Raw genomic sequence first — 23,610 nt, 5'->3', positions numbered from 1 at the left:
CTACTTTATATGTCTTTATACAGTCTATTTGGGTAATATGGGAGGGTAAAGAGTTCCATTTTTAGCAATGCTATGGGAGAACAAGCATTGTCCAGCTCTTTTGTTGTGCTTGGTTACACTTAGTAGCAATTTGTTGGGAGGATCTTAGGGTACGTGAAGGAATATAAATTTGTAGTACTGATGAGAGTGCTGGGAAGGTATCTGGTTTATAAATTAGTTTATGGGCTAGCATTAGTTGGGTATAGCAAAGATAGTTTGGGAAATCCAACCAGTTCAGTTCAGAGATTGTTTGGCAAAGGTGTGAGCGGTTAGGCTTTCCTGAGGTGAATTTAGCTATTTTATAGTAACAAGATTGAAGTTTATTGCTGAGGGATGAGTGAAGGTTAGTAAAGATGGCACTGCCATAAAGTACAGCATGGATGAGTAAGGCACTTGCCAGTTTTGTTTTGGTGTTTTTGTCCATGTAAAGTTTATGACGATAAAGTTTGCCAAGTTTAAAGTGCGGTTTCTTTATTGTGCTAAGAATGTGCGTTTCAAAGGTGAGTATGTCGTCAATTGTAATGCTTAGTAGTTTGGCAAATTTTACTATTTCTACTTCAGTTCCATCTTTAGATAAGATTTTAAAGTCTATATCTGGTGGTTTTGAAGAGAATAATAGAAGTTTTGTTTTTTCTGGCGTTTAGTAGCAGTTGTGAATTGTTTATCCATGATTCAATCTCTGTAAAAGCATTTTGAGTAACACTGAGGAGATCAGAAAAATTGCTTGAAGTAGAGATTATTGTCAAATCGTCAGTGTACTGGATACTTTTACTTAGTTGAGAGACTTTGTGGAGGTTATTAATAAAGATGTTGAAGAGTAATGGTCCCAGAATGGAACCCTGTGGGACTCCCATGTTATTTGACAGATAATCTAGCCTCATCTTACCATACAATAACCTGAAACATTTACGCTCTTCCAACAAACTATGGATAAATATAACCAAACCCAATAATTCTGCAGGTGACTGTCTCTTTTCCAACTCAGTTGGCAAAATATGGAATAAACTTCCCTCAGAAATCCTTTCTTTGTCCTCTCTTCCACTTTTTAAAACACAGCTAAATATTCATCTCAACAAACACTGGCTATGCTCTTGCACTAACCCTGATTAACTCTTTTTCCACCTCCCTACCTTTTCTTCTGCCAAACTTCCTATAATCTATGCCTCTCTGTAACATTGATAGCTCTACCTCTATTACATTTGAGGCTTATGTATTTCACTGTGTGTTGCAAAAAAAAAAAAATGTTTTCCACTTTATATGATTGGTGTATTTTCTATGTATTTGACTATTTTCATGTACTACCTCTATTCAATTGCCCTGTTTTTAGCATTAATGATGCTGTACCTATCTTTGTCTTTGCCTATTGTCTATTGTACTTAACTTTCTGGAGCTTTTCTCCCCGGGCCTCTACTGAAAATGGACATATATCCAGCTAGACTAGCCCGGTCAGCAAATGTAAAATAAATAAATAAAACATAAAATAATCAGATTGGACGTTATGCCACTTTACAGATTGTTGTCTAGGATATTATTGGGTCCCACTGAGGCTGTGTTTTTAACCTTTCTGAGCACCATGTGACCTTCTCCTTACTGATAGTTGGGGGATTATGCTGGTAGGGATTTCACAAGGGGTGGCAGAGGGTGGAGTGGGGGCAGTAAAGTTTGAGATGAATTTGTCAGCCAGCAGACTTGCTATGTCACTATGATCATTGAAGGTAGTACCCATTTACTACAAGTTTTGCAGACTGCTACATGTTACCTTTGACAGAGCTGTAGAAGGCCTTGTGGTTGTCTTTAGCCTGAGAATCTGTATTGACTTTGTAACTGGCCTTGTTAGACTTAATTGCTCTCCTTAGTTTCCTGTTTAGTTTTGTTATTGATCTCATCATTAGCAGAGTTGCCCTTTCTGACTTTGCCCATAACTTTTCCTTTTGTTATATACTGTTAAGATTAGGATTCCATCGGTGTAGGTTTGTTTTTGGAGTTGCTTTGGACTTAATTCTGGAAGGTACAGCAGCCTCTATGCAGGCATTTATATATATTTTTACAGTATTTCTGTGAATATTGTTTTATAGGCTGCTGTGAACTCTATGTTAGGCATGGCAGTGAATGTTGACAAACTGTTACTTAATATGCAGTTTACTTTAGAACAGTTTCCAAATGTTACAGGTTTTGCTGGGTTTTCCAAGACAATTTTTATTTTGAATGAGATAGCGTTGTGATCTGAATTAACATGGGGGGGGGTCTCCTATATTGGTAAGAACAAGGTCCAGTATGTTTGAACCTCTTGGTGAAGTCTGCACTAACTGATAATGGGCATTTGTGTTCAAGTCCAGGAAATGTTGTGTACAAGTTGGAGGCAACAAGAAGTTATGTACTCACCATAACGTTCGATGTATGTGGTCCATCTCGCCTCACATTCTTTACCCGTGGGTTCGGAGCCGAATATCGGCTCCCACTCAACCGATTTTACTAGCTGAAAGTCTCTCATTGGCTGGGCTAAGAGAGTATCCCATGGTGCACTGCTCCATATCCCCAGATCTAGTTTCCTGCGAAACAACAAAAGTACACCAAACACACCTCACATCCATATCAACAATTAGTAATCAATTAATTAACTATTTAAAGGAACTGTGCAGGTGACAACCTAATTTCCAAATCCTCCAGGGAGGGGGAAGGTGGGGAGGTAGGTAAGAATGTGAGGCAAGATGGACCACATACATTGAACGTTATGGTGAGTACATAACTTCTTGATGTTATGTGGTCCTATCTCGCCTACATTCTTTACCCGTGGGACAGCATCCCTAGCACCTAAATCCTGGGTGGCTCATAGGACAATACTCCTGAGAACTGTGGAGCCAATGGAAGATCTGCCCCTGGAAACCATGTCCAATCTGTAATGAGAAACAAAGTTGTGAGGAGAAGCCCAAGTAGCTGCTGCACATATATCATCCATTGACAATCTAGCTTGATACGCTGTGGATCTAGAAACAGCCCGAGTGGAATGTGCCTTGACTGGAAATGGCAAATTTTTACCTCCTGCCTGATAGATGAAAGAAATACAACTGGCGATCCATCTAGACAGTGTGACCTTGGATACCGGAGAACCCAATCGGTTTTCCGAAAAGGAGACAAAGAGTTGGTCAGATTTCCTGATGTCTTTTGTCCGGTGTAAATAGAAGCGTAACTGCCTATGAACATCCAATTGGTGAAATCTAAGTTCTGCCTTGTTAGAAAAGTGGGGGAAGAACACCGGCAGTTCAATGAACTGATTTAGGTTAGACACGAAGGCCACCTTTGGAAGGAACGAGGGGTTTGGTCTAAGAGAGACCCTATCTTTATGGAAGATCAAATATGGGGGTTTGATGGAGAGGGCTTGTATTTCCGAAACCCGCCTTGCTGAGGTGACTGCTGTTAGGAATGCTGTTTTCCATGTCAAGAATTTTAATTCACATGTAGCTGCAGGCTCAAATGGAGGTAGAGTAAGGGCCTGAAGAACAAAGTTGAGATCCCAGGGCATGACAGGTTCGGATACTGGGGGACAAAGCAACAGGGTCCCTTTAAGGAATGCTTTGCATAGTCTGTGCGCCATAAGACTAGGTTCATTCACTAAGTGGAAATTAGATATCGCCACCAGCTGGACTTTGATGGTGGCTGATGCGGACCCCTGATAGAACAGCATAGACAAGAACTCCAGAACTGAATCTATTGGAGCTGTGTAAGGATCAATGCCTTTAGTATGAGCCCAGATAGAGAACCTTTTCCATTTGCTAGAGTAAATCTTTCTAGTGGATGGCTTATGAGAGGACGATAGTATATGGACCACTTCCGGTGAAAAACTGTGACGTCTGACTAGCGATGGAAGTGGAGTAGCCAGGCTGTCAACCGGAGTGTCCTCAGAAAGGGGTGGAACTGTCCCAATATGTGTGTCAGTAAATCTGGAAGAGGATCCAGAGTCCAAGGAGTGTCCACAATGTATGGTTGAAGAAAGGGGAACCATACTTGACGAGGCCAGTGTGGGGCAATCAGAATCATTCTGCTTCCCAAGGATTGCTCTTTCTGAATCACCCTTGAGAGAAAGGGGAAAGGAGGGAAAGCATAAAGCAGATCGGAGGGCCAATCGTGGACCAGAGCGTCCCTGGGTGATTCCCCCTGTGGGGGGATCAGCGTGAAGTAGTTGTTGCATTTCGCATTGAGGGGGCTGGCAAAAAGGTCGCAGCAAGGCTGACCCCATGTGCTGAAGATTCGCTCTGCCACCAGGCGATTCAGGGACCACTCGTAAGGCATAAGTATTGCTCTGTTTAGCCAGTCCACTATTACAGTGGACTTTCCCGGAATGTGTGTTGCCACCAGAAACCGTTGGGAAGCTATTGCCCAATGCCACACTCGCATAGACTGTCTGCATAGGGGATAAGACCGGGTTCCCCCTTGCTTTTTGAGATACCACACTACTGACATGTTGTCTGAGTATATAGCAATAGTCCCTAGAGAAGAACTTCCTGAAGTGCCTGCAACGCAAGAAACACTGCTCTCATCTCCGGGACGTTTATATGCAAATGTATCTCGTGTTCCTGCCACGTGCCTTGGACTGTCCTGCTGAGATAATGCCCCCACACCCCATCTGGGAGGCGTCCGTGGTCACTGTGGCAACAGGGACAGGAGGAACGAAGGGCTTTCCCCCGTTCAAATTGTTGGTGCACAGCCACCAACGGAGGCCCTGCTTGCACCTGTCTGTGATTAAGATGGGATGAGATAGTGGGAGTCTTTGGAGAGACCACTGGACAAAGAGTAACCATTGAAGAAGTCGCATGCGCAATCTCGCTAGGGGAACCAACATGATAGTTGCTGCCATGGTGTAGAACCTGTCTTGCTTTTGCTTGTAACAGGGGCATCAGTATGTGTATTTGTTGTTGCAATACTGTGATCCTTTCTTGTGGTAAGAATGCTCGCATTCTAATGGTGTCCAACTCTGCTCCTATAAAGGTGACACGCTGTGATGGCAATAAGGCAGATTTTTCCCAATTTATTGTTATGCCCAATTGGTGATATAGGCTGATGGTAGCGGTCCTGGCCTGAACTAGTTGATGCCTGGTGGAAGCAGTAAGGAGCCAGTCGTCCAGGTACAGAAACACCTGGAATCCCTGACGTCTCAAGTGAGCCGTCACCACTGCCATACATTTGATGAACACCCTGGGGGCTGTGGTGAGACCAAAGGGCAGGGCTAGAAACTGGAAGTGACTGGCTCCCAGCTGGAAGCGTAGGTGACTCCTGGATGATCCGTCCATTTTGACATGGTAGTAAGCATCCTTGAGATCGATGGAGCACATCCATACTTTCTCTCCCAACAATGGGAGAATCAACTGTAGTGTGACCATACGGAACTTGGACTTGTGTATGCAATTGTTGAGTTGACTGAGATCTAGTATGGGTCTCAGGTCCCCTGTTCTTTTTGGCACCAAAACGAATATTGAGTAAGTTTTCTTTTCGGCACCAAAAAGAATCTCGAGTAAGTCCCTAATCTGATTTGGTCTAAGGGGACTCATTGGATGGCTCCTTTTTCTAGCAGCTGAGAGACCTCTGAGGCTGCTTGATCCCTTTGACTGGGTGGAACGTCTGGGATTTTCTTTATTGGCAGGGGTACTGAAGAGAATGGAATGAGGTAACCTCTGGAAATGATCCTTAATACCCATCGGTCCTGAGTAATGCTCTCCCAGCCTTCTGGATATAAGGAAATTCGACCCCCGACTGGCTCTGGATAAGCACAGCCGGGCACACCCTCAGGAATGAGAGTATGGAGAGTCACGGAAGGAATCGCAGTCTCCAGAATTGCGGGGGCCCCCTTTGCCTCTGGGGCGACGTCTCCCTGAGTAACCCCCCCCCTCCCCTGCCTCTGGAAGGGGGTTCACCTTGTGCGGCAGGGAAAAACCTCTGTGATTTCTTGAAACACATCTTCCCCCCATGCTGGGCCTTGGGATAAGGCCTAGAAGGAAGGGAAAAATGACCCCAATGGCAGACAGGGTCTTTCCCTCTTGCTCACACCTGGTGAGGGTGTCTTTCACTTTGGTCTCAAACAATGAGGAACCGTCAAATGGGGCATCAGTGAAGGAAGACTTAAAGGCCTCTGCGAAGTGACACAGGCGCAGCCAGGCTTGCCTTCTAAGGGCGACACCTGAGCTTGCTGCCCTGCTCGCTCCCTCGGCTGCGTACCAAATGAGCCACATGGATGGGTTAGCAATGGAGTTAAGGGTAGAAACCTGTGTGTTGACTGTCTGCGCCACCGCCTCAGGTAAGTTACCCACAAGAGTATCTCCCAACTCTTTGAGGAGATCTCTCTGGAGCCGAGTGAAGTGAGACAAATAATTCAGCGACCGTAAGGTGAAGGTTGCTGAAGATAGGGTATGCTTCCTGTACCGGTCCATGGTCCTAGACTCCTTGTTAGGAGGATGGACTGATGAGGAAGACTCTGCAACTTCCTTTTGGGTGGCTGCCGCAACCACCATGGCATCAACGGGGACTCCTTTCGATAGAAACTCTTTTCCTTGGGGTGCTGACAGGAATTAGTTAGGACGCCTGGGGACTGGCTCCACAGAATCAGGGTATTCCCACACCCTTCGACAAATTAGGTCAAGAAGTTTGTCGAAGGGTGGAGACACCCAGGAGGCGGAGGGTTGAGCGCCAAACGCCTTAAGGAATACTGACTCCTCCTCGGAAGGAGTTTTGGAAGGCCAGTTTCCTCTTTGTTTCAGTATCTCTAAGATATCGGAGAAGGAAACATCATCAGAGGAAGACTTGGGGGACACTTCCGATTCCTCGAGGTCAGTATCAGAGGTGAGAGACTCATCCTGGGAGTCTATGTGCTTCCTCTTGCACAACTTCTTTCTAGGAGGCTCTTCAGGCACGGACTCTGGGAGACCTTCAGAAAGTTGGGGACCACTTGTGGGGGTATCCTTAAGGGCTGGCACTCTACTGTCTATGGATAGGTGAGTGTCAGAAGCTCTTGCCGGGGTGGTGGGGGACAGCATGACCGATCTGGGTGATGTAGCTGACAATCTGGCCAGCGCGCTCCATATGGCCTCAAAAGCAGGTCCTCCCAAATTCAAGGACCGACCGGCCTCCGAGGCCACGACCGGGACCGGGGTCTCCAGAGCCAATGCACTGAGAGGGAGGCTCAGAACTGAAAGATGTATTGAAATATCCCCCTTGGGCCCGACCGAAGCGACCCGAGTCTCGAACCCTGTGGATGGAACCTACATGGTCGGAGCCGAGGTCGGCACCGATAGACCCAGAGTGGGGATCGGAGCCGGCGCAGGAACATCACTCGGAGCGGAGCATACCGGCTCTGACGACAAGGATGTGCTCGGAGGAGGAATCATCAAAACGGTCATAGGAACTGGCTCCAGAGCCGAGTGGGTCAGAGCCAAAAACAATTTTGCCAACACCGGCGACTGCAGGAGCCTCTGCACTACCCTATTGACATCCAAATCAGAAAGCCTGGAGGATTTGGAGGAGAGTGATGGAGATTGGGATCTCCTGTCTGGTGAACCATGCCTCACACTGGGCGACCATCTCCAAATGGGTTCGAGAATGATAGGAGCCGACGCAGATTCAGTTAACACTGATACCTCCTGCGGCCCCGAGGACAGTGGAGCTGAGGAGGTAGTGTCTAAAACAGTAACCTTCTCCAGAGGCTCCAAGATGGCAGATGGAGCCGGAGACCTTTTCTTAGACCTGGAAGCTTTAGATTTAGATTGAGTACTAGAAGCAGATTCTACAGCTTCCTCAAAGGACGGTTTGATAAGTCCCTTTAAAATCAATTTATTTTTTCTCTCCTGGAGCACCCTAGGACTGAACGCGTGGCAAAAGCTACATGACTCCTGTAAATGGATGGCTCCAAGGCAGTAGACACACACAGAATGTCCATCCATGATGGACATTTTATATCCACATTTTGAACATTTTTTAAAGCCAGAAGGCTTATGCTCCTTCTGATCCTTTCACATTTTACACTGAGCATTATAGAAACACCTAGACGCAACACACACAAAGGGCGGGAAAAAAGTATTAGATACACTCTGAGAACCTCTAATTAAAATGGTTCACCTGCAATACAACACTAGAAACAACTACTAACACACACAAAGAGCCTCTAACATAAACGGTTCTTCTGGGGAAAACACAGAGGGAACACAAGACCCCAAAAAACCAACAAGAAGGGAGGACTAGGTCCTCTGACTAAAATGGGCCTAGCCCGCTGGAACAGTAGAGATACTAAAATCAACAATCACACTCAATCACAGCCAAATAACACAATATAGCGATCAGCAACAAACAATAGCTATGAAAATAGCTTTTGGTTAAGAAAGAACAAATTTCTCAGGAGAAATAGCAAAAAAGAAGGTACTTAGCCACAGCCAAGCGAGACCATGTCCGAGCTACACAAGCGGCAAACGAGATCTGGGGATATGGAGCAGTGCACCATGGGATACTCTCTTAGCCCAGTCAATGAGAGACTTTCAGCTAGTAAAATCGGCCGAGTCGGAGACGATATTCGGCTCCAAACCCACGGGTAAAGAATGTAGGCGAGATAGGACAACATAACATTGAATGTTTCTATAGAGGGGTAGTTAAAGTCTCCCATCAATATAGTGGTTGGCTACATAGAGAGTGCCTCCAGTAGGCCTAGATAAGAGTTGTGCGATTGTTGAAACATATATGGTAACCTACAACGTGCTAATATATGGTAAGGGACTCTATCTAAGGTGATTTGCACATGGACGAACATTAGGGTATTATCCTGTTTAACCAACCTTGAGGTACACTTGTTGCCAATGTAGAACGAAACACCTCCACTTTTGCTGGTTTAACAGAACTATGCTGATGTTTCTGCATGTATGGCTTCTCTGCTGCTTGCTCCTTTGTCCCTTATTTGGGACATTTTGCAGTCATCTTAATGATATGGCCATAAGGCTTTTTAAAGCTGAGTGTTTTCAGAAAATAGTCAAACTATCCACTTATGCTGTACCTATGAGCCCATCAAAATGCAGAAATATGCCATGTCTACAGCTAGTGGGCTTTGGCTTTACTGGCTTAAATGCTGCCTCAGTAAAGACTTGTAAATAAGTCAATGGGCATTCAAAAGGCATACAGCTTGAATACTTGTATGTCTTTAGTCTTATTTGCATATTTCCTTTGGGCCTCCAACAAAGGAGTTTAAGGCATTACACAATACAGACTTTAGTTGGTTTGCCAGTATTTATTTGATGCATCTTTCTTTCTGACGTTTCTTTGTGACATTTTTACTTTTTACTTTATTCATGATTAGGAGACATGCGTGAATGGGCGTACCTTCGTTGAAGGTGGTTGCAGGGAGACGGCAACGGCACGTAAAAATCTACTGCCAGTCATTAGTGGACCGGAGTTCCGCTGTGGTGACCCCTAACCGGGAAAAGCCAAAAGACACAACAACAACAACCTTATTCATGATTATATTTCAGCAGTACTACACAGGTGTATTGCAGCACTAAACTTCTCTTCCCCTGAAGCTCTCAGCTCCTTGTAGAATGCACTTGACACTTTCTGCACTAGACATGCAACCAAATCTGTCAACTTTGTACCATAAGAAATCTTGAAAAAGCCAAATTTTATGGGGGAGGGGAGGCAAAGGCTCAACAAAAGGGACACATTTTAAATACTGCTGTGCATAACCTTAGAAAGTTGCTAGATGCAGGTTTGGTATAATAGAATACCACCCTATATGTTTAATTGGGACATTTTGACATAAAATGGCTAAATCAGCCAAGCTTTTACTGAAAAGGATCTGTTTGACATGTAACACAGCTCACTGCCACCCAAATGAATGATTAATGCATCAGGTACCCTACTAAAGGTAAGCAAACTCTTGCTAGACTGAGTTTCTCAGTGGTGGTAGGGGTAGAGAATTCAGCCTCTTGCTCCTTGTACTCAAGGTACAGGGTTTGAGCCTGTGAAATAACACTAACCACCTTCACAACTGAGGCATTTTACACACACACACAAACACACACACACACACACACACACACACACACACACACACACACACACATACACACACACACACACACACACACAGACACACACCTTGTTGCAGATGTACACAAGGGCTTCCTACGGGTTCTATGCTGTGCAGCTATCACACCTTAGATTCAACACTTACACACCTTGTTGCAGATGCAGACACTGGCTTCTTGTGGGTTTTGTTCTATGTAGTTATCACACCTTAAATTCAGAAGCAAGCAACTTGTTGTAGAAGATGTGTTCTGTGCAGCTAAATTCAGACGCAAACAAACGAATGTTAAATTCCTTGCGAGGTAAAGACGCATGCAATGGCGGCTGGTTCATGTACAGATAAACATGGTTGGTTCAGAATTTTCTGAGACAGTCCACAGGCCAATTAGGGACAGGGCCGGATGTGGCCGTGGGTCCATACAATACCCAGGTCTGGGTAAGACTATAGGTGTTGTGTGTTTGCATGTGAATGTGTTTTAGGGTTAGGGTTGGGTTAAGTAAGGGGTTAGATCTTCTGTTTACAGTGTGTGTTGGTGCATGTTTGTGTGTATTAGTGTACATTGTGTAGTGGCAGTGTTATGGGAAGGGCTTTTTTAGGTATGGTGTGGGGTTAGGGTTGAGGAGGACAAGGATAAGGTTAGTATGCATTACTGAGGAGATACAGTGGGGTAAAGCATTTTTTCACAATTGTGAGCTTCTCAGTTACTAGCCTCTTACTTCAAGTAGGGAGCTCATTTCCACCACATTTCTCTCCTTCTCTTAATGTAAAAAAAAAAAAAACTTTCAGTGCCTTAATGATTTAATCTTCTTTCAGCCTTATTAAATCTCACTTTGTAACTACAACTGTCAGTTTTATTAGTTCATATGTTGATAGGTGGTTTCTAGGCTATCAGTCCAAAAGCCAGTTTAAGCCTTGCCAAGTTTACCCTAAATTTACCAACATATAGCTGACATATATCTCCTAAGGAATTCTATGATTATGGTACAGGCGTGTACACATCAAGCATTCACAGGCTGCCCCTTTCCATTACAGACATAAGTGCCAAACCAGGGGTAACTCAGAGATTTCCCATTCTATCCTCCAACATATCCTGTGAGAAGCTCAAACAAAATAAGTAATGATCATGAAAATCTTCAGATGTTATATGTCTTCCACAAAAGCACATACCTGTGGTAATGCCATCAGACAAAAATGTTTAATTATTTAGTTATGTAATGTTCGGATGTTAAAGCTAAAAAAATTAATATGTCTAATTCTTTAATACTGAAGCCTTTCATGGCCAGTATTACAAACAATACACATAGACTGCAAATCTCTCTACAATGTTGGAATATTAACTATGCAACAACTGGAAGATGCTGATGAAACATCACAGAACAAAGACATTAAGATGGAAAAAGAATAAAAGCTTTCAATTGCATTACTTAAAATAAAGAAACAAAATTCACTGAGTGCACTTGTGAAATTCTACAATTATGTAATAAATATGTTTCCATGCAACAAAGAATACCTTATCTGCCCTTCCAGATCCATGATCCCAATAGGGGGCTATCACATGAAACACTTTGCTGCAATCCAAGTTAGCTCCATCTGTTACCAACACTGATCCTTCTTCAACAACTTTACTTTTAGCTTCTTCACGTATGAAACTCTGTAACCTGGGACCGGCCTTCTGCAACAAAGCATTTGAAACTGCACCACTGGCGAGATCGAGATTTTTAGAAACTGTATTCACAACAACATCAGTCTGAAAACAAAAGCATTTAGTTGTAAATCACTACATGATCATCCAAAAGCTAAACAAGTATTCTTTAAAAACTTTCATATATAACACTGATGGCAAATCTGACATTACATATGAAAAGCAAGTGTAATTACTAGAGCAGTATGAATACCAAACATTACCTCCCATGTAAGACAAACAGTCAGTACTCAAACATTTCGATATCTTTTCATATACCACTTTACCTGTATCCAGGAAACAAATTTGAAATACACAGCACTACACAGCAGCAGTGCAATATACATAGAAAACTAAACAAGTCTTACAGAGAGAAAGTACGATTTTTATCCAATGAAAATGCATCATTATTAGACACCAGTATCAAGCAAATGCTTTTAAAATAGCCATACAGATGAGCATAGAACTTTTCCTAAGCACAACCAGGCTAGAATATGACCCATCTGTGAAGACCCACCACTGTCAACCAATACTTGATGGGGATATCCCACCTCTGAGCCAGTAATTAAGGAGCCTCAATCCTTACCACTGTCACCTGTGGGAGGATGTTCACTGGGAGGATAACAGGTATACACACACACACACACACACACACACACACACACACACACACACACAGTATTTCCAGATGCAGCTCTCTGCATCAAGTGCAATTTCCCTTAAGAGCACACAGAGATCACAGTCAGTCTGGGGATGCTTTCTCCCTCTTTCTCCAGATCCCCAGTAAGACTCCCCAGTGGCACAGCTACAGAGCTGAGCCCTTAGCCAGGGTTCCAAGCCAAGCCCTCCAACACTCTCTCTCCAACCACTGCTTCTTGTCCCTGCCAGAATAGCTGAAACACACACTTTTGGAGATTTGATCTACACACACACACACACACACACACACACACACACACATACACACACACACACACACACACACCTGGGAATGGCTGGGAAGGCTGGTACAGGTTTACTAGCTATGCCCTCTTCTGCCCAGGCTGTAAGGTAGTTACCACTGCCACCAGAACCCCTTGACAGCTACTTTAAGGCCTTTAACAAAGGGTGTCTGATCTTACTGTGTAACATTAACATTAATACAAATGGTAGTTTGACCAAGAGCAAGGCTGTTAGTGGCCCACACAGTGTCACCAAATACATATGTAAGTACTGTCAAAATTTATATATCTCTACAAAGATCACAATGAAAGGTTTAAATATATTTAATAATAAATAATAGAAGAACAAGAGAATACTAAGTATATATTCACAGTGACATCAGAGTTCAAAATCACAGGAAATATTTAAAACAACAATGAAGGACAATCTCAAACAAATAAAGAAAAATAATACTTAAATTAAGCTTCACTATATTCCTGACCGATAAGAGAATTATACTCTTCCCTAGTAACTTACTAATAGAGCAAGGCAGATGATATGGTGAATGGGTCTTCTTGTTGTCAGGTCCAAGACAGAATACAGAATGCTCTGTCTCACTAACAGACTTCTCAAAATAATATCTAAACTATTATTGCAGGGATAGATTGCAGAATTACATCATTTCTGGTCATATGACTTCTAGTTCCCTGGCAAAACTCCCATTGCTGGCAACTAGCATTATTTAATGCCTACCCATATAAATACACACACAAAGGCTTTTGGCTCAGATATGTTGAGTAGAACAACTAAACACTTCCACTCTTCTGAATGGCAATTAATTCACCCCAAAGACAATAAAGAAAGCTTCCTAGTACAGACTTTGTGTCTCTGGCGGCTTTGAAACCTGTGAGATAGCATCTTTAAGGGCTAGTCTATAAAGTGATTTAATTTCAGATATTTTTCTTAAGTTTGCTGTACTGAAGTTAACCTCCTGTTTTCCAGATTCCTCTATTAAAAAGTACAGTTTTGTACCTACCATAAATGTAGATGTTCGAGGATCCACATTGCTGCAGTCCTAACCATTGGGTAGTCCGCTGTCCCAGTTGGCCCGAATACCAAAGTATATGGCTGATGTTGGTCAAGGCGCATTAGTCTGACGTCAGGACGTCAGGGTACTAATGCGCATGACCGACGTCATATCCTCAGTCTTTTCTTGCCCCAGATGTCAGAAGACCCTAAAAAGACAAGGCCAAAACCAAAAACACCAAACAGTCCTGCACCAAAAATATGTACAATATATACAAAATTACAAGAGCATAACCTCACCCACACAACCACCCCTAAACACAGAGCGGAAGGAGGGAGGGGAGATGCAGCAATGTGGATCCTCGAACATCTACATTTATGGTAGGTACAAAACTGTACTATGTTCTTCATTCCACATTGCTGCAGTCCTAACCATTGGGTAGAATCCCAAAGCAGAGGTAAGGAGGCTGGAAAATCATAAGAAGCAGAGCTGTCAACATGCCTTGCAAAATAGCTGTGGCAAAACCAGCCCTAGATTTAGAGTAGAGAGGAAGGTGGTAATGCTTAGAGAAAGTATGCACTGAACTCCAAGTAGCTGCCTCCAAAATATCCTTAGTTGCCACCCCTTAGAAATGCTGTTGAAGTGGCAGTAGCCCTAGTGGAATGAGGCCTAATCCCAGCTGGAATCTCCTTGCCATGATGGGAATAACAAAATGCAATGCAAACCCAATCCACTTAGAAATAGTTTGTTTTGACACAGGCTTGCCCTGAGAACTCAAAGCAAAAGAAACAAACAACTGCTGAGACTGCCTAAAATCCTTAGTCCTGCTTAAATAATAACGCAACTGCCTGTGTACATCTAAAGTGTGCAAAATCTTTTCCCCTTATTTTGGGGATCTGCATAGAAAGTAGGCAAATGAATAGTTTGGTTTAAAGCCACACTAGAAATCACCTTAGGCATAAAGAAGGATTAATGATACCCTATCCTTATGGAAAATCAAAAAAGGCTCTACCGCCATAAGGGCCTGCAATTCAGAAACCCTTCTTGCAGAAGTAATGGCCAACAAGAAAGCAGTCTTCCATGACAAGTATTTCAATTCAGCAGTAGCCGGCTCAAAAGGTTGTAGAGTAAGTTTCTCCAACACAAAATTGAGATCCCAAGCAGGAGTAGGAGCTCTGGGGTCTTATATTCTTTGCCTCTAAGAAATTGCTTGAACAAAGGATGAAAACAATGGTGGGTCACAATCATAGTGAGCTGAAATTGCTGCAGCATGAATCTTAATGGAAGAGAAAGACAAACCTTTGTCTAATAACTCAGTAAGATATTGAAGAGCCACACTCAAATTAGGCTCAGAAATCTCCACATTCTTTGCTGCACTCCAAAATAAAAATCTCTTCCATTTTTTTTCCTTGTACTAGGTCTTCTGGCTTCCATAATCACATTTAAAACTTGTTGAGGAAGTTGAGACCTGCTGTGTTTCAAAACAGAATATGCCAGGCTGTTAGATGAAGAGAGTGAAGCTTGACATTGAGCAGGTGCCCGTCCCTCTGAGACAACAGGTGTGGAATCAAAGGTAAAGGCCATGGAGGCTTCCTTACCAGACTCCTCAGAAATGGGTACCAGTGTTGCCGAGGCCAATCTGGAGCTATTAAAATCATCCTTGGCTTGTCTTGTCTGGCCTTTAGGAGCACCTTTGGGAGAAGAGGCAGAGGTGGAAAGGCATACACATGAAAATTTTTCCAACTGAAAGAAAGAGCATCCACTTTCCAAGCTGTGTGATGAAACCTCTTTGTGCAAAACTTTGGCAGCTGGTGGTTTAGTGGAGAAGCGAACAGATCTATGTCTGGAGTTCCCCATGACACTGTCAATTTCCGAAATACATGAAGATCCAGTTTCCACTCGTGGGGATCCATGATTTGTCTGCTTAACACATCTGCTAAGGAGTTCTGTCCGGCAGAAACCTTGCCTGAAGAGTTAGTTGCAAGCTGAGCGCAGTCTCCCATAAAATCATTGCTTGCCTGCACAACGGGTAAGAATGTGTTCCCCTTGTTTGTTGATGTACCACATGACAGTTGTGTTGTCTGTTAGAATCAACACCTGCCCTGGCAGAAGTAACTCCTTGAAAGCCATTAATGCAAACTGGACTGCTAACATCTCCTTCATGTTGATATGTAGATGCTGTAGTCTGGCAGGCCACGTCTTGTATCCACTTTCCATTTAGATGAGCTCCCCAAGCAATGTCTGAGGCATCTGTCGTTAGAATCTGACTCGCCTCTGGCCGGGTCACAGAGAGTCCCTTGTTTAGGTGACATTCCTGAGCCCACCACAAAAATTCCTGTTGAATGCAAGGTATTATTTGAATGACAGTGTCCAAATCCTGGCAGTGCTGTGTCCATACATTTTGAGATACCATTGCAGCTTCCTCATATGCAGTTTGGCATTGGGAAGCACTAGAATACAAGATGCCATGAACCCTAAGGCTTGAAGGACTGTCCTTGCAGTCAGCCCGGACTGAAGAGATAGTTGATGGAAGTAAATGGAAAGATTCTTTGTTTGTCCGGGGTTAAAAGGCCATCTGGGCTGCTGTATTCAGTCTCACACCCAGAAAGCACATGTCTTGAGAGGGTACTAGACTGGACTTTATTTTCACAGAATACCCTAGGCATCTTAGCACTGCTATCACATATTCCAAATGCTGTAAAAGGTCTTCCTTGTCTTGATCCAGAATCAGGCAGTCGTCCAAGTAAGGATAGATTTGAATTCCTTTTAGCCTGAAGTAAGCTATCACTGGAGCCAGAACCTTTGTGAATACTCTGGGCGCAGTAGATAAGCCAAAGGGCAATGCAGAGAACTGATAATGGGAATTTCCAGCTCGCAAATACTTCCTGCAACTTAGTCTGATAGGCACATGAAGGTAAGCTTCCTTGAGATCTAAAGTTACCATCCAGTGATCTTTGCCAAGCAGTGGTAAAAGCTGTTGTAACGTCAACATTTTGAACTTGGGAATGTCCAGATAAGTGTTGAGGATAGATAAATCCAAAATTGGTCTCCATCTTTCGTACTAGGAACAGGCGAGAATAAAATCCTAGGCCCCTTTCTGGCACAGGAACTGGCTGAATGGCCCCTATTTGGAGTAACAGAGAAATTTGCTTGTGAGCCTCTTTTCTTTGTAGAGGAGGAATGTCTGGCATGCCTTTGAAAGGAGGCAAGGTATGGAAATAAAACCTGTAACCGTGGTGAATGATATCCAAAACCCATCTGTCTTGGGTAATTAAATCCCAATTTTCTTTGAAAAGAGCCAGCCTTCCTCCCAAAGGTGCTGCCAGACGAGAATGTACTGGCAGCTGAAAAGGTAGGTCATTGGGTCTGTTTACGAAGGACTGACGCCTGCCCTGAGCAGAAGTCTGAGCAGGTGAACTCCCTGTCCTAGGCCTAAAAGAACCTTGAGCTCTGCCCCTACCACGCCTAGACCTACCCCTAGACTGGGAATCATAAGCAGGATATGTCCATCCCTTAGTAGGCCAATTTCTACTAAACTGGAGGCTGCACCTGCAAAAATCTTTAACAGTTTGCATAGACTTAGCCTTGTCCTCCATTTTCTTTAAAACTGCTTCCACAGGCGAACCAAACAACACATCAGACTGTAAAGGAGCATCCAAAATCCTAGTCTTAACATGCTCAGCTAAAATCTGATCCCTCAACCAGGCGTGAGAACAGAACCAGTGGCAGCCACCCTCGAGGAGGCCTGCACAGCATCAAAACCACATTGCAAGGAATGCTTACCCACCTGTTCAGACACATGAACTAAATCCTGCAACTCTTTACACTCAATACCTTCCGCCAGAGCATCCACCTTAGACTGCAATTGTGAAAGGAGATAATTTTGATATTTTAACATGTGAAACTGGCAATTCAACGCCTCATGGCTAAAGTGGAAGAAGTATACACTTTCTTTCCCCATCTATCCAAAGCCCTTGCCTCTTTATCAGGAGGAACAGGATTTTTAACAACAGAAGCCTTAACACCTTTAGGCCCCTGAGAGACAGTTTCGGTCTGCCCTAGGACTCTTAAAAGATACTTATGAGCTTCAGGCACCCTATAGTACCTATCCGGTTTAACTGGGGCAGGAGGCAAAGAATCAGGGTTCAGGGAAGCCTCTGCAAAACATCTTCCACCACATTCAGAACAGGAGGTATAGCTAAAGGCCTATGCTGGGGTAAAACAAGAATTCCCTAAGCCTTTCCTGGAATCAGAGAAATCTTGACCTTCCCATTTAAAATGCTCCCTCATGGAATGCAGAGTCTCTGAAAATGAAAAATCCTCAGGAGGAGAAGCTGAAGGAGTAGAATCATCCACATCAGAATCAGAATAAGGAGGATACTCCTGCAAGTCTTCAGTCAAGACTCAGAAGCCTCGAACACTGCTCAAAACTCTCAAACTCAGGTTCCACCCTAGGTCTCTTATCAGGAGGGGGCATAGAACCTCTAATCATAGTAATCAAATCCTCTGCCATTTTAAGCATATGTTTTTAGGCAAAGATCCCGAAGAGCTAGGAGAAACCCCACTGAAGTTAAACCTGGCCTGCCCCTCAAAGAAGCCTTGGAAACAGAAGGGAGGCTCTAACCACCTTAGGAAGAGAGGGAAGAACAGCCACCTGAGAAGCCCCTTCAGCCTGGCCTACCTCCTGAGAGGACACATCCTGTAACAGTAAAGTCTCTCCCTGAGACTCCAAAGAAACTCCTGGCAAAACCTCCGGCTCGTCTGAGCATACTCAAGAACCGACGTCCGGACTTGTCGGTTCTTCCGCTCTAGGGTTTGCTGCTTTGTCCTTGCGCTTTTTGGATGAAGCGGGCGCCGGAGCATCCGACGGCATTTTATAATTACAACGCTTCCCAAAAACTAACCTGGCACAGTCTAACCTTCTCTTAATAGTGCGTTTGTTAAATCTAGCACAAGAGCGGCATCCAACAACGTCGTGCTCAGGCCCTAAACAAGGTATACACAAGGTATGGTAATCCCTATGAGGTATCTGTTTCCCACAAATACAGTTATTCACTTTTTCTGACATCCGGTTAAATACTGAGGCAAGAAAAACAAAATATTCCAACGGGTACTTAGCCAACTTTGATTCGGTCTGAAACTCTGACTTCAGAAAATTTCAGAACGCCAACCTGCACTCGCAAAACTGCTTCTGCATCGGACCATGCGGCAAAAGACTGAGGATATGACGCCGGTCATGCGATAGTACCCTGACGCCCTGACGTCAGACTAATGCGCCTTGACCAACGTCAGCCATATACTTTGGTATTCGGGCCGACTGGGACAGCGGACTACCCAATGGTTAGGACTGCAGCAATGTGGAATGAAGAACATCATATACATTTAAACAGCTACAATAGTGCATGCACATTTCTGTTCTCTGCAGTAGGCACACTGTTGATACAGTCCACACTCAAGCATTTTACAAAATACCTCTTCAGCACACACGTCTGTACAAATCAGTTTGATATACACATGACATGCAGTCCAACCAGATTTCTAACACCGGCATGTTGTATGACCCACAGTTGTAATACATTTGTAACACAAGCATCTTGCATAAATTAGTTTGATATTCACAAATGACATAATTGTTCACAAAATTACAGTTAGCTGTGATGGCAGTACCTCCTTTCGTCACACCATCCATTTGAAAAGCATAAACCTATAAAAGACAAATTCTGGTCTTATTTTAAACACATAAGAATTAAATCACAAAGACTAATAAACCCTGCAGAACTCATTGTTCTGAATTCAACAGGAAATGGTAGCTACATACTTATTGTAATGACAGATCTATGTTGGCAGTTTCATCTCTGTCACCTGCATCACTAATAATAGCAGGACTTAAGGAAAGCAACTAAAACCTTCCTTGGCTACTCTAGCTCCATCTTAAATGCCCATAATCCTTAGTATGCAAGAAGCATACACAAGAACTCTGACAGTTTGCTAAGAGAGGAACACAGGGGGGAAAAGCATACCTCAAGCTACATGTGAGCTCCCAAACAAGACTGGCATTAGTCTGGCCCTAGGCAAGAGGAAAGAGAGAAGGAAAGATGATGGAGATTAAACTGCCAATGAAGATAGCAGAACATATCATAAAAGTAAATGTTCAAATAGATCACTACTGCAGTAGCTATAACTACATGGGACATATCCTGCCAAGGATTGAATGTCCAGCCGATCTACACGGAACTGGGCTCCTTCCGCATACACCATACAGCCTCCCTTAGCACAACAGTATGTGCTGTTATAACAGGAATGCAAAGGTGAGCCAAAATCAGAACTTTCTTGACCAAAGGAGAAGCTGAAACCTGAAGTTCTACAACAACTTAGTCAAAACCAGTAGACGATGTCATGTCAGGAAGTCAAAGGTAAGCCAGGGTACTCCAGCCTGGCATGGGAAGAGTGGAAAAAAAGAAAGGGATGGTGGGAGGGTAATAATACTGCACCAATTAACTAATCAAGCATATACTGATATCTAAGTTAACTTATACAGTTGTACTATTGTCCTTATTAGATCACTGCTCCAGTAATGATAATTATATGGGAAATTTACTATAACTTAGGAAGAATGGGTGAATCGAGAAGGTCCAGAATCTATAAGTTCTTGTAGTACAGCTTTTACAGATCCTGCTCTAGCTCTGGTGAATTAATCTGTCTTGGACTGCATAGAAAAAGGTGTGCAATGAAGACCATTTAGCTGCCTCCAGTACAGATCTAGAGTCCTCTCCTTTCCAAAATGTCATAGAATTAGCTATGATTCTGGTACAATGAGCTTTGACATTATGAGTGGGGCTTACACCACAGTGAGAGTAACAAAACTGAGACAGCGACCTAGAAATGGTTGGTTTAGATGATGTCTTGACTCTTCTTTTCTCCTCAGAAAAAAAAAATTGGTTAGAGTTTCTAAAATATTTAGTCCTGTCTAGGTAAAATCTCAACTGCCTATGGACATCCAAACTATACAAGATTCTTTCTGCTCTGTCTTTGACCTCAGGGTAGAACATAGGAAAATTAATGGTCTGGTTTAAAGTAAACTCAAAAACCATCTTTGGCATAAAAGACTCATCACATCCTTGTGAAAGTCAGAAAAGGTTGCATAGACACTAGGGCCTTCAATTCAGATATCTGTCTAGCTAAAATCAGAGCAATTAGCAAACCAGTCTTCTAAGTAAGAAATTTTAAAGAACTAGCTGCAGGTACAAAAGGTGAGAGAGTTAACTTCTTCAAAATAAAATGAAGATTCCAATGAGGTGCTATTTTTCCTAGGTGGTCTAATGTGTAAAATCTCTTTCAAAAATTGTTTGACTGGAAATAATGAAGAAAATGGAGATCCAAAGGTAGACAAGCAGAAATTGTCAAAAGGTGTGCCTTTACAAAAGTGTACGCTAGGCTTGAGTTGAACTATGCATACAGGTACTGTAGAACCAGAGGAAACCCCCCCCCCCCCCAGGATGGACACTGTTCTCTTTTTTGGTATCAAACAGAAAATCTGTTCCATTCGGCTAAGTATGATTTTCTACCAGCAGGTTTTCTACTTTCCTTTATCACAGGATCATAGGAGGTTACTAGGCTAATGGCCCTGGGGCCCTTACAAGCCTAGCCAACAGTTTATCTCCAAAAAAGAAACCTCAGTCAGCATCTGTCCCCCCTGTCAATGAGGGACACAGGTGGAACCCCTGGGACAAAATTGTGGTTTCCCATTCACTCATCAAGGTTGTACTTGAAGAGGGTTAGCAAGGTGATCTGTTTGACAAGTATGGGAAGTTTATTCCAGAGATGGGGTAGCTTCTGGGAGACAAGCCTGTCCCTCCAGCAGGTTTTGTTAATGTATCATTTTAGATTTAGGCCTTTTGAGCAGGTAATACACAAGGAGTTAGACTTACAGATATGGAGCATCTCTAGTAAGGCAGGATCCGATACCACCTTGTAGGCTAGACACAGATCACCTCTGAGCAAGCTGTACGATACTGAGTAGAGTGACAGTGATTTGAGCCTGTCCACATAAGACAAGTGTTGGAGGCCATGGATTCTCTTTGTGAGGTATTTCTGTGGCCTTTCCAGTTGGTGCAGGTCTTTTGAGAGGTACATACAAAATAGAGCGTTATTATTGGCCTAATGAGGGAGGAGTACAGAGAGGTAATAACCTCTTTTTTTCTGAATGCAATCCTTTTACTTATGAGATGAACCAAGTAAAATGCTTTTCTGACCACTGCTGCTACATGATGGTCGAATGTGAGACTGTTGTCAACCTGAGTACCCGGGTCTTTCACCACAGGTTGTGTGCTATGGGGGTTGCTGTTGATGTGGTAATCAGTAGGGGCTGTGTTTTTTGCCAAATAGTATAATACATTTTTTTCTGTTTATCTTAAGGTCATGACTTTGACACCAGTCATTTGTTGCTGTGAGACCCTCTTGCAGTATTTTAACATTATCTGGGGAGTCAGTGACAGAACCCAACTTACAGTTGTTCACAAACTTGGCCAGCCACAGGCCTTTTGTCTTTGCCTGGACATCTGAGAAGTAGATGCCAAACAGCAGGGGTCCCAGGACAGATCCCTGGGGAACACCACTAGTGACAGGTCTACTGTCGGAGGTGGAGGCTCCTATTCTGACCTTGTGGGTCCTATCAGTGAGACAGATGGCCATCCACCTGATGAGAGAGGGATTCACACCAAGTTGTGTTAGCTTTTTGATGATGCCAGAGTGGGGGATTGTGTCACAGGCCTTGGCCAAGTCAAGGTAAGCTGTATGTACTAACTTTCCTTCATCCAGGGCCTTGGTGACAGTCTCAAAGAAGTCCACCAGGTTCAACAGGCAAGATCTGCCCTTGATGAATCTGACTTTAACAACTGGCTTAGTTTCTGGTGTCACTCCAAGGGGATCCAGTATCTGTCTGTCTGGGATGACATGGTTGAAATGCCTTAATGCATTGTCAGAGATGGCCTCCACCTGTCACCCCTGGGATTCCAGATTCTGGCCAAGGCTCTTGCCTCCTCCATTGTGCTTTTTTAAGACTATGTCCCAAAGACAAAACTTCCAATATAAAAAAAAATCTATAAAAAAGGAAATTGAAGGTCATGCTGCTTAACACTAGGAGCTTTAACCTGAAAATGCACTCACTGGAGGCTCTCCTCACACTTAAGATAACGACGTCTGTGCCGTCATGGAAACTTAGTTCAGGGCTGCAGAAAGCACCCCTGCCTTACCAGGCTATACCTCATTCCACACATTCTGACTCCAAAATGAGGCCGGGAAGACTAAAGGCTGTGGAGTCTCTATCTTCATTAAGAACAGGCACAACTCCAGACTGGTTTGCCAGCATGACACACTGCAACTACTCTAGGTGCAACTGACAGTTGATAAGACACCCTCCCAAATTATAGGCAGCTATAGACCCCCCTCCATGACTCAGGACACCCACTTCTCCTACCTGGACTTACTTGACTCCATCAAGGTACCCCCTAATACCCTGATCCTTGGTGACATCAACTACGCCATCATAGACTGGGTGAACTATTTTGCACTAATGCACTCACCCAACGATTCCTTGACTTCATCAATTCTAATACACTAGACCAGATCGTCTCATCCTCCACAAGGGGAGATAACATTCTGGACTTGGTTCTCACCAAAAGAGATGACCACTGCACCACTCCCATAGTATGTTCTTCCCCGGTGAAATCAGATCATTGGTCTGTCTCATTCGAAGTTTCTACCCCCCCCCCCCAGCCATATCCAGGCTTAAAAACTTCTCAGTAGCTTCACACCACCGCCCCCCTCAGAGAATGCAGACAACTATGCCGAATATGCCAATACAGTATACAAGCACCTGTTCAACTGCATGGACTC

At 43.6% G+C, this 23,610-nt stretch overlaps 1 protein-coding gene across 1 annotated transcript in view; it reads right to left on the bottom strand.

The window, feature by feature from the left end:
- LOC122804002 (protein mono-ADP-ribosyltransferase PARP14-like) overlaps positions 1-23,610 on the bottom strand; it is a 1,683,704-nt gene that overhangs the window by 773,041 nt on the left and 887,053 nt on the right. The window contains exon 8 of the mRNA XM_044073683.1: positions 11,598-11,834. Coding sequence (XP_043929618.1) covers positions 11,598-11,834 — 237 coding nt within the window. The remainder of the gene's footprint in view (positions 1-11,597; positions 11,835-23,610) is intronic.

This window comes from Protopterus annectens, chromosome 6.part0, assembly GCF_019279795.1.
Source record: "Protopterus annectens isolate FY-2018-M chromosome 6.part0, PAN1.0, whole genome shotgun sequence".
Lineage (NCBI taxonomy): Eukaryota > Metazoa > Chordata > Ceratodontiformes > Protopteridae > Protopterus > Protopterus annectens.
Note: the sequence above shows the minus strand (reverse complement) of the source record. Positions and strands in the feature narration are given on the sequence as shown.